Here is a 12,177-nt window from a genome sequence, read left to right as displayed (position 1 = left end):
CGTACCCGCCACCATCTCAAGAGACGACGCCATGGCCGGTGGAGGCAGAGGCCGAGGCCGAGGTCGCGGTCGTGGCCGCGACAGAGCTGCACACTCCTCGTCGCGTGTGACGCTGTCGTCTTCATCGTCGGACCTGCGGGAAGATCAGGAAGTGCTATTCGAGTTCGTCGTCGTCCTCAAGGGCAACCCACTCGGCATCCAAAGGCTGCCGGACAAGTTCGCACTTCGTCACCGGCAACGAGCCAGCCGCGCTGCATTTGCGAGAGGCTGGCTGCAACTGCTACTGGTGGCCCGTGGACATGCACTTCGACGGGCGCGGGAAGATGTACCTCCACACCGGCTGAGAGAAGTTCGTGCGCTACCGCGACCTCGAAGCCGGCTGCGTGCTCACATTCTCCTACCTTGGCGACGCCAATATGAGCGTCAAGGTGTTCGATGAGACGGCACTACCACGGCGACACCGATGAGGAGGACGATTGAGTGTTCTTTCTTAGCAGCGAATATGGCCACAAGCCAATTGAAGCCAGTAGTGGCGATTTCTGTATGTCCTATCTTGGTGAGAACAACAGGGTTATCAATGCCAGCCGGATTTTTCAGTTTGGATGATTGAGTGTGCCCGAGTGTGTTCTTTCTTGGCAGCGAACATACGGAACCAACACTACTGGCTTTTCTCATTTTTCAATGTTTTAATTTGTGTCAACCATGATTCAAACTATGTATTAGTTTGTGTAAACCATGTTCTGAATTATGTATTACTTTGTGGAAAGTTCCTCCTCTTTATTCGAATTTCTATACTTTTATTTGAGATTTTAATTCAAATCAGCTATCGGGTACGCCGGTTTGGAGGCGCCGGTGTGGGAACAACACCCCAAATAGAGGATGCAGTGCTGTCGTCCCCATACGGCAGTGCCGACGCCTCTGCCGACGACTATTTAGGGCGCGTCGGTGAAGATGCTCTAATGATTGGTCAGATCTGATTCAATACTACTCCATCAAATAAAAGCACAACACGGTGTGAACCTAACAAGATAATCTGTAAAACATAAAATGACTAGTTCATGTCCATACCTCATGCCTTCGCAGTCCATATGCAGTTGGGCATTACTTCCAGTCGTAGACATCAAGGTCTTCACCGTGAAGTTCTTTGTGCTGCTGTTGAAGCCCTGGTATCCACAGCGAGGATAGCTCTTCCATACCCTCGTCCAGCCACAGATGTTGCAAATTACCCAACCCCTCAACGCACCGCAAGTCTGGACAACGAGCTACATGGAGAATCCCCACCTGAGGAAGGTTTGAGACCCTCTCTAGGTCGCCGCATCCCTCGATTAGAAGATTCTCAGAGAGGAACGGGAGATCCTCCACCACCTTCAAGCAGCTTGCTCCTCTTAAGTGGAGCTCTTTCAAGCTGGTGGCCTCCTGTCCTAGCTGACGTGGGAGAGATCCCAGCTTGGGGCAGCCCCGAAGTCCCAACTTCTTCAAGCATGGCAGCAGCTGCATCCCTGGAGACGGGGCTTCCCCCTTCTGTATCTCAATAGATCCATCCTCTCCCCCTTCCGCTGCATCTGCATCTCCCTGTGCAACAAAGGACCACTCCTCCCACTTGGGCATATTCCAGAAGAACAACGATTCGAGCTTGGGGAAAGCAACAACCGCATCCGTGGATCTGCGATTAGCCCCCCTGCAACCCACGAATTCGGGCCCAATCTTGGTAACTGCTGCTGCTCGATCAATTCTCAGATATCTCAGGTTGGGCAGCTGCCCGAGTGGTGGAAGATGCACACATGAATTGCAATCTATGAGTATCAAGTGTATAACTGAAGCTAGGTGGGTGGTACCAAGCCATGTGGGATACCTCCGGCCAAAGAATCTAGTGATAAACAGATCTTCCAGGTTATGTGGAGGGATTAGCTGCTCAAAGATCTTCTCAATGTTGGTAACATCTTCCTCTGAATATGGTTCATCTGTATGTTCGGTGCAGAACAGATTCAAAACTTTGAGATGTTTTTTCTCTGTCAACAATGAATCTGTACTGTAAGGAGTAGCCCTTTCCAATCTAGTCATATGAAGCCGCCTTAGCTGTGAGAGATGTGCCAACTCTTCCAACTTCCATCCATCTTGTATTTTACCATTATCACCTCCAGCACCAACAGGAAAATTTTCCAAATCATTGAGGAATTCTAATCGTCCAATACCTTTTGGAACCTGATTTATGGGTGTATCAGCAAGCCCGAGGCGCCGTAAATTGCACAACCGAGTGACTGCTAACGGAAGGCTGTGCAAATCTTTGCACCTCGACAAATTCAGTATCTGAAGATTCATTAGAGAGCTGATGGACTCTGGAAGACCAGATATGTCCGTCCCATCAAGATCAAGCAGACGTAGATGGATCATATTTCTTATATAATCTGGGATGCTGTGTACAAGTGAGTCACTCAGATTCAAAACTCGAATATAGGGAAATCTCTTGAAAAATGTTTCATCGACACTCCATGGCTTCTGATCAGTGTTGAAGGTCCTCAGTTTAAATTCCCCCTTATCCATGCTAGGTAACACTGCACTATCCGCCTTAGTGACAGCGGTAAGGCGTCGCAGTCTTGATATATTGATAACCCCTAAAGATTCAGGGTCTCCGATGAAACATTCTTCCCTTGACAAGTAACAAGCAAGCTGCCTTAAGAGGTCGTGCATTTTGCATACCACATGGTTTACAGTTGTACCATTTGGTTGGAGGAGATTCCGATTAATTAGTTCATAGTAGTACTCTTCTGCTGTGTCTTCCATAAGTTGGCCTTGCTGCTGCTCTATAAAGCCTTCAGCAACCCAATGCATCACAAGATAATCACGGTATAGCAACCCATCTTCAGGGTAAAGAGCACAATAAAGAAAACACTGCTTAAGATGACTTGGTAGGTCATCGTAACTCAAATACAAAGCACCTCTAAGCTCAGTAGGAAGATTGTCCACAGACCAAGCGCTTCCATCAATAAATTTTCTCCACCCATTCTCTGTTTTCTCTTTAGTTGCTAGAACCCTGGCCGTAACCTTGATTGCAAGCGGAAGTCCACCACATTTGCGAACAATATCGAAACCCATATCCCGAAGTTTTTCCACATCTTTTTCTTCATTGAGGTTCATACTCTTCCAAAGCAGCTCCCATCCTACATCTGCTGACATCAGATCAACTCGATGCACATATTCCATCCCAATTGCATGTGCAACTGTATCATGCCTAGTGGTAACTAGAATTACTCCAGTTGCAGCAGCATGTAATGGGATTCTCAGCAGATTGGTCCACACCCCAGGCTGCCAAACATCATCTAGCACAAGGAAGAAACTTTTATCTGTAACCGCGGCTGCAAGCTTGCTGCTGAGCTCTCCCTCAGTTTCATCTTGCTCATAGTGTACTGCAAAATTTCGAAGAATTTCTTTCAAAAGAGCGACTTCAGAGTACTCCTGAGAAACACATATCCAAGCTTTCTTGCTAAAGGCTCCTTCTAGCCTTTTACCATTATAAATTTTTTGAGCTAGAGTTGTCTTCCCTATCCCACCTGTTCCAACAATACCAACCTTGTACGCCTTCTTTTCCTTATTTCCAAGCACATTTTTAACCAATCTTTTGCAAGCATGTAATGTTTCCTTTCCCACAAGATTAGGCTCCACAAGGTTGGTAGTTCTCTTCACATTCGTAACTTCTGCTTTAGGCTGCAGACTCTGAAGCCCTAAAAATCTTTCACCCAACTTTGAGATCTTCTCAAGTTCAGCATTGAAGTCTCTGATTTTAACAGCAATCTTGTGACGCTTCGGAACATTTGGAATGCAAGTGAAAAATGAAATGCCACCACATTTAGTAGACTCTCTTGATGATGATGGACGTTCTGCTAGTAGCATTCTTCCTTCGGATCTTGCCATGTCGATAATATCATCAGCATAATACATAGCATCTCTAAGCTCACCAAGCCAATTGTTAACTGCTGATTCTTTTATCCTCCTTTTCTCAGCATCATTAAGAAAGCATTGTATCTGGGTCATTGTTCGCTGCAGTTCTTTGAGGTCTTCTTCTACCCCTAGAATCAAAACTGCCTCTTCTGTAATCATTTCTTGCATTTTTTTGGCACATGACCCAACAAGAGAATCCAGTATGGCTGCCATCCAACAAACTTGATGAGGTTGATCCACGAGAAATACAAAGTGACTCCTCTGGAAGTGTGGGAAACATGCAGGCTGGTATTGAATGCAGAAGATGTGTTAAAGACTGGTTAAAAATTTATCAGTTTTCACTAAATACTAATAATGTTAGAGAAATTCTGGCTCAAATGATCTAGCTCGGGACAGAAGCTCCAGTTATAGCTTTAGTGCGCTCTGTGCACTTTGGCATTTAGCACACCACGGTATGTTGGTAGAATGCCAGAATAGTGGGACTAACAAATCACTTCAATTTATGTGCTGGAGAATAAACCAGGTATGGAGGTTTGTAAATCATGCTGACTGCATATCCATGTGGATGACGAACCTAATACGCTACTACTCGTTTTGCTACTTTGGCTTTAGTAAAATTTGAGTGCTAGGACTTCCATGTTAAAATTCACTCTCCTTATTCCATATGGTTTCCTCAATTGCACATGTCTATGGTTCTTTTAATTTGTTTGACACAAATAGAAAGTAATGAATTAGAAAGTTACTAAGTCCTCTTGATATGGTACATATCTTGATCACAGATGTAATTGAACACGATACCTGCTGCAATGATCAACACATCGCCACTTCAGATCTTGATCAACACATCGCCCAAATGTAACTGGTTGAATGGACCGATGTGTAGAAGAGACAGCGGAAAATTATCATCCAGTCATCAATAAAACAAGACCTACTGTGGGGGAGTGAAAAAAAAAAAGGTGAAGTGTACATGTTTCCCTTAAACCTAGGCTAGCTCAGCAAAAGGTAGAGAATTTCTAACAAAACAGAGCTATAAGAACTAGAGAAAGTACCTTAATGCGGGTAGGTTGATTAGAGTGCTGCTGGAGAGTGGGCTATATTCATACAAATTTTTACATCCCAGTAGGATCTCTTTGCTAGGAGGCTAACGAGCAGAGAGAATAAGCACACCGACCACAAAAGCTCAGCTGCATTTGTATCATCAACAGGTGCAAATTAGGTATGAACTAATGAAGGTTAAGATAAGAAAGAGGATGAAATATGTACTCTCTATTGATGAAGGGACACATTTGAGCTTACCAGTTATGAAGGAGAACGGATACAGAAGCCGAGTGTTACAAAGCATTGGAAACCAATGGATGCAGATCCAGAGGAATGGTTGGAAGTCAAAGAGCAGTCCCTACTGAAGCAACATGTTCTTGCATCTCATCAACAGTTCGGGGGCACCTTGCGCCAAATAATAGTATTGTGATGTGGCCACCCTGTTCCGATGTGGCCACTAACTTGCAAGGGATGCTTATTGGTACTGAATGCCAACTGCTAAGCTGCTTAGTGGCACCGAGTATTCATCAGGACCTGCTTACAGGTCTAATACCTTTATTATGCTAATTAGCTGGTGATGTGATCTGTTTACCTACCTCCTCGAGATTCCATGAGAACACGCCGGACTTGCCGTCCATGTTATTAGTTTAGTCTTGGCTTATAACGTATGCAAGTTGTACAGTTTATAAAGTATTCATGACTTTGTTAATTGATGGACCTGGAATCTTCCCACGAGGGCAGCAGACCAGCAACTCCTCTCTGTAGCGCGCTAGACAAAAAAAAAATGTAGTTGGCCAGCAATATTCAGGCATAACAATAAAAACGGGCATGGCAAAACATAATAATATTCAGGCATGTCCAAAGAAGGTTGTCTTATATGATGTCTTGGTGATCTGTATTTACCCACTCATAAGTCACAATAGTGATGATGATGAGTGAGAAAACAAAAGGAAACCGAGTCAGCTGAGATATCACACTCACTGATCATAGATAAATGTAGCGATGACTCCTTCCATTCCCACCCTTCCATAGTATGTAATGGCGTCCTTGTGTATGCAAGCTGCCCATTTTGAAAGTAGCCGAGACAACTAATCAACGTTGTAACTAATTGATCTTATCTAACCCGGGGAAAAAAACCTAATGCAGTCGATGGTACGGTAAAAAGAGGCGACGACGAACCTACTATGAAGACCCCAGCAATTTCCCCCCATCCTGACACCTGCCCTGAGCAGAGCATGGTTCGCTCCCCAGGCGAGCGGCGAGGTCTACCGGGGGGTGTTGTACGCCGACCTGGTCGGTGCGGACCAGGCGCCGCACACCCCCAGGCGGGTTGTTGGGCCGGCCCAACATTCCCACTCTTTCTTTTTTTCTTTTTTTTTCTTTTTTTTTCTGTTCTATTTTTCTTTTTACGTTTTTAAAAGCTGATTCTTTTTGGACCCGATTTTTAAAATTATTTTATTTTTTCTGAAATTTAATTTTTTAAAAAATTTGAACATTTTTTAGATTGGAATAATTTTCAAATTGGAACAAATTTTAAATTGAAACAAATTTTAAAATGGAACAAAAAAAAATTCAAAATTTATTATTTTTTATATATGAACAATTTTTGAATTTGAACAATTTTTTTATTTGAACAGTTTTTCGACTTGAACAGTTTTCGAATTTGAATTTTCTCAAATATTTGAGATAAAACATTTTACATTTAAATATATATTTAAATTTAAAAAATTAAATCGTAAGAACGGAAAAAAAGAAAAAGAAACAGAAATGAAAAAGAAATGAAAAAGAAAAAACAAAAATGAAAAAGAAAACAGAAATAAAAAAGAAAAGAACAGAAAAAATATCTCAAAAAAAGAAAACGGCCAAGTGGCCGAACACCCGAACTGGGCCGGCCCGTACCGCGCGCGGGGGTGTGCGGCGCGCGGTACGCGCCGACCTGGTCGGTGTATAGGAAATCCGGGTCTACCGGCTGGGCACCACGACGATTCGCCTGGCCTCGGGGAGGGCTTTGGGCCTTTTGCCACAGCACTGAAAAACAGCCCAGATCTTTTGCGAGATTTAAAACTGCCCAGTTACGTTGAGCGGTTGATAGTTGTGGACTAGAAGGACCGAGCGCGTCTTGCCGCATCTGCTTTCTATCTTAACGTTGTGCTGGAGAGCATGGTTTTTAGGGAAACTAGTAAGTGTGCACGTGCAACGCACGTTTCAATTCGTATAGATGCGAAATAAATGCAAGTATGTATCATTACAATACTATTACAATTCAAGCTCTACCTAACATGAGTAGAAAAGGTATGATCGCATTCAAAATCTAAGAACATCCCATTTTGAATCTAAGGCATGTTTCTCACATGGATAAATTATCTAAAACGCCTTCAGCCTTCTTCATTCCATATAAGCATTTTTTCATTCAAATATTACTCTAATATAAACTACACCCTACTCAAAGGATAATAAAAAAATTACAATAGCTCATGTATGTCTATTCCTAGCACGTCAATCAACCCACTGATTTCTCTCGATTGTGGTTCCTTCTAGCATCACAAATCCCTATACTTACTCATTAGTGTCCTAACAAAAAGATGTAAACTTCCTTAAAGATGACAAAGGTTCCTGTAAACAAAACAGAATACCCATTCATGAACGATCAACCTCTAGCAAATAAGCATTAAAATAACATTTCTACCAAAGAATTAATATATTGGATGGAGTATCTAAAATTAGCAACTACAGGATTGATCTTCTCACCAATTCAGAAAAACAGTAGTAACGACCCAGCTTATTTATATGATGCAACAATCTTTGCTTAACACACCAATTAAGAATGGAATAAGCAAAGAAAAGTCAAGGCATCCACCAGACTCAAAGGCAGCCACTTCCTTTTAATTTATACAACCAACATAAATTTGAACTAAACAAATAAGTAAATCTCATCAATTTTCTAACTACAAATAGGGAGAAATGTATGAAACGTATAGAAAAATACAAAGCGGGACAGCAACCATGTGCAGGAGAGAATACATTTCTGCTACATGTTGGTGTTTCCATAGTATCATATATATGTCAGATTATCATCATCAGGAAAACCAAAGGTCTGATCTTGTAGAAACACATATCTAGCTATTATGCTTTCAGCAGGTCCTACAGATGCTTACTGTGAATACTATAACTTGTAAAAATAAGAGACAAACATAAGTAACAGGCCATACAAACCACACAGAAGATTATCTCGCCTCAACGGAGACGTAGATGATGTTCAGCTATGCAGCCACCATTATGAAGGGGAAACCGAGGCATCCCTATATGCTAGACATTAATTAAGGAATCTAAAGATCTCAAAAAACAACTAACAAAAAATGTGGATCCAGGTATTTTTTTTGAAATATTCATAGCAGATAAAATAAATTTAAAATGAAAAAGTTCTCACTTTCAATCTACTACAGTTCCATATGCATGGCTCCATGATTAAAATCTTCTCGTACGTTACGAAGGACTACCATATGATCCATTATAGATATTAGCACCACGAATTATCAAACTTGAGTCTTCACTCCAAATAAATAATCACACAACCCTGTTAAGAGCAACAAACAAGAACCTGTTATACTACAGAGTTTTAGGGAATTTTATCTCCTATAGTAATTAAAAATACCCTGCTCATTAACTCAGCTACGACAAGTTGTACGTCAACTATAAATAAACTAAGAATTCTCATAGTATTACAATAAAATTACTGTTAAGAACGAAATACGGACAATTAGCAGGCCAAAAAATACCAACCTTGTGTGCTGCGAGACAATTAAGAAAGAAAAATATGGGGACCATCAGAAGTTCTATAGTTTGGGTGTGCACCTGTTATGACCGGTTTGGCCTATAGCAGGAGGAAGCCCATTAGTGGGCCTAAATTAGGGGCTTAGCCCATTTATCCTTTTCATTAGCTTATTTATACTGCTGTAAAACGTACGTGAGAAATCAAGCAATAAACAGATCATACAGATCGTTATTGCCGACTCCTTGAGGAGTCGGTCTTCCCTGCCCTAGCCGTCGCTCCTTCCCTTGCGCCGCCTTCCTCCAACCTCGCGACGGCGGCCAGCCGCCGGTGCCGCCTTCCTCTCCCCCGTCTAGCACACTTCCACCCCTACAATCTACGTAACCGGCCTGGTAGGATCTCAGATTCTATCAGCACCTCTTATTTTTACCTCAGATTGTTTTCATTAAAGAAGCAAGAAGTTTGTACCAGAAGTGGTACTGAAAAGTGAAAATTGCTCTAGATGTTCAGAAAACTGCAATACTGCAATTATTCATATGAATCTGCAATCACATGGGCTGCCTGCTCTCTTCTCTTGTGATCCCAATATTGAATATTGCAACATCTTCTAGTATCTATATTATTGCATAAATGATGTTAAATCTGACAAAATATCCACTCCAAAGGAAATAGGAAAATTCTTTTGTGCCATGTAGGCATATACTGAAAATAGTAATGATGATGAGCAGTAAAGACTTAGTAGCAGCATGAATAGGAGGAACAATCTAGATGGATTTGTAGAACAAATCTTAGCACCTTAACAAGAAGAATAATTAATGTTGCTTAATTATACGTAACTTTTAAAATTCTACATCTGAAACAGATTAAAAGCACCAAAAACAGGGAAATAGGCTAGATCTAATTCGATTCAGAAACCACGATCTAAATAAAATGCAAAAAGATGACCACTAACTGTTGGCGTCCAAAATCACCATCAGTAAATAGAAATGTTAGGCTAGAAATGAAACAAGTGGCAAAAAAAAAAATCATCCATAAATTCACTAACATTTTAAAATACTGACCCATATGAATCAATTGGCGAATGAGCCTAATAAAATTTCATGCCAATGTACTACACATTTGTAAAAACTCATGCCAATCAAGCGTGGCAAAGTTTAAATCATGAAGATCAGAATGATGATGATGAGCATACTATAAAGTAGGTAAGGTGATATCAAACATCAGTCATGCAGGCACTTGGTCAATGTAACCAACTAAATAAAGCACGAGAGTATTCACAATTTCAGATACAGTCTATATCTGGTACCTGCAAGGCCCTATGAAGTACATCTTAGATATAAATGTTGCCACAGGCATTGTATTAAAAATTAACTCAAATTCGTACCAGATCAGAACTACAGTATTAGGAGGTGCACAGTAACTCACTCAAAGTCGCATTTGAAAGAAGCCAACTAAATACACATGTAAGCTCTATTTCCAAACCTGTAAAATGGACAATAAAATAAATAAAAGTACTTTATGGGTATTATGTGAGATAGATAGCTTCAGAGGGATTTAAGACAAATTCTTCAGAAAAAATGCAAAATGTCATTCAGTCATGGATAACAAATCATGTATGGAAACTCACATTTTAGTGTCAGACATTAACAGAGTTATAAATCGTATCCAACTGTCAGCTTCTAACAAAAGCATATAAGTGTTAAAGCCTGTGTAGAAAGCACTGATATGTCCATACAACAACACATCTAAACTAAGATCGCTACTGCATGTAATAGTTTCATGACTACTTTATATAACCTCCGTGACGGAGTTACTAAGAGCATATGTCTGCTCCAGGATCACACATGACAACCAGTAGGTGTCCACAGTCGTCAACGGCTGTGTGAAGACTGAAGACGGAACTTCGATTTTTCATCTTTCAGAATTGAGGATAGTCTTTTTTCAATTGGCATATTCAATGTTGCTAATCTAAAGGATAGCTGCAACAACCGAAATATAGCTTCATGTAAACAAGTTCAATTGCAAAATTCTGTAACTCACGTCTTCAGTCTCTTTGAGGGCGGTGGCAGTTGCGTCGGCCTTGAGGGTGGTGGCAGTTGCGTCGGCCTTGAGGGTGGTGGAAGTTGCGTCATGCACGGCGGAACGCGGCGGTGGCGCTTGCATCCTCCACGGAGGACGCCGGCGGTGGCGCTTTCGGTGACGCGATTAGGGCGCATGGAGCTCGCAACTGCGGCAACGCGTGACGGCTGAGGGTAGGGTAAGGAGTGGAGGCGCGTACTGAGGCGGCGGACAGAGATGGGAATGGAGGACTACGCCGGGGATCTCGAGGGCGGCGGAGTTGGTCGCGGGGAGAGCATACGGCAGCGGCGGCGGCGATGCCCTTTTTCTCTCAGGCGCAGAGCAAAACGAAGATTGTTTTTCTAGGAAAGCGGTACATGATTAGATTAGATGGGATTAGCGGTTACGTGGGAATACGGTGCTCAACGCGTTGAGTGCTCAACATTGGGTGATTTTTGATCGTTGGATTCGCGTGGATGAACGGCCCAGATTATTTGGATCTGCCTCTCTCTCCCTTTTTATATTAGTGGAGATAAACCACATACAACCGTTACAACGTTGCTTAATTTTATCAGTCACAATCTAACATCACCGACAAATAAACAAACAATGCAGAATTAGAAGCCGGCCTGGTGCAAATACACAGTTCTATAAGTATGGGAAACTGAACACAGCAAATGAAGAAGACATCAAGTACTTAAAGGTGCATGGTAAGAGAGCCTATTGGCTGGACCGGAGAAAATTGAAGGAAACAAAATATAGAAAAATTGCATCCTGATTCAGGAACACATGGCCCCCATTTTCTGCTCTATCTTTTTTTTTTTTAAAAAAAAAGAGACCAGCCAGGACTAGCCCTTGGGGGCTGCCCTAGCTAGCGCTCGTGCGCCAGGGAGGGATTGAGCAATCGGTTTCTAACCAAACATTCTTTCCTTCTTTGGCAAATTTTGGACTGTAGTGGAGGCTATTGAGGGAAAGTTTTGCATGCATGTAGAAACAGACGAATTTGATGACGTAAGCGAGAATCTTTCCAAATTTAAAAATTCAAAATATTTTATCTCACAAACGACCACTCCGATTTAAGATCTGTTTTCACCAATAAATTCGTCTCGACGAGATCTTCAAAACTAGCACCCATGTTAATATGTTTCGACAAACTTTTTTTCTGGCTAAAAATTATCAACCCTCTCTATTTGAATAATCAACCCCTCTGTACTTGAGTGATCAACGGTAAATATATAAATTTATCAACCTGGTGTAGGCTATTGAGGGAAAGTTACGCGTACATGCACAAATAGGCGAATCTAGCTGATGTCAGCGGAATCTTTTCCAAATTTGAAAATTCAAAACGTTTTAACTTTCAAACGATAACTCCAAAT

The 12,177-nt window shown here is 41.8% G+C and overlaps 1 protein-coding gene and 1 long non-coding RNA gene across 2 annotated transcripts; both read right to left on the bottom strand.

Moving 5' to 3' along the window:
* Positions 1-1,101: 1,101 nt before the first annotated feature.
* On the bottom strand, positions 1,102-5,004 carry LOC124696138 (putative disease resistance protein RGA3). Its single transcript, XM_047228909.1, has 2 exons — positions 4,986-5,004; positions 1,102-4,221 (listed from the first exon to the last, which is right to left on the bottom strand). The coding sequence occupies exon 2, from the start codon at positions 4,147-4,149 to the stop codon at positions 1,102-1,104; it is 3,048 nt and encodes a 1,015-aa protein (XP_047084865.1). The 5' UTR covers positions 4,150-4,221; positions 4,986-5,004.
* A 2,246-nt stretch (positions 5,005-7,250) lies between these two features.
* LOC124699066 lies at positions 7,251-10,801 on the bottom strand. The gene is made up of 3 exons (XR_007001248.1): positions 9,161-10,801; positions 8,402-8,826; positions 7,251-8,273 (listed from the first exon to the last, which is right to left on the bottom strand). It is a non-coding gene; the product is annotated as an uncharacterized LOC124699066 (long non-coding RNA).
* Between the last annotated feature and the right edge of the window lie 1,376 nt (positions 10,802-12,177).

Source organism: Lolium rigidum, chromosome 3, assembly GCF_022539505.1.
Source record: "Lolium rigidum isolate FL_2022 chromosome 3, APGP_CSIRO_Lrig_0.1, whole genome shotgun sequence".
Lineage (NCBI taxonomy): Eukaryota > Viridiplantae > Streptophyta > Magnoliopsida > Poales > Poaceae > Lolium > Lolium rigidum.
The sequence above is the reverse complement of the archived record's forward strand: the minus strand, read 5'-3'. Positions and strand labels throughout refer to the sequence as shown.

What these genes read in the sequence shown, in the direction of transcription:
- LOC124696138 (XM_047228909.1), bottom strand. Translation starts at nt 4,149, where the DNA reads ATGGCAGCCATACTGGATTCTCTTGTTGGGTCATGTGCCAAAAAAATG.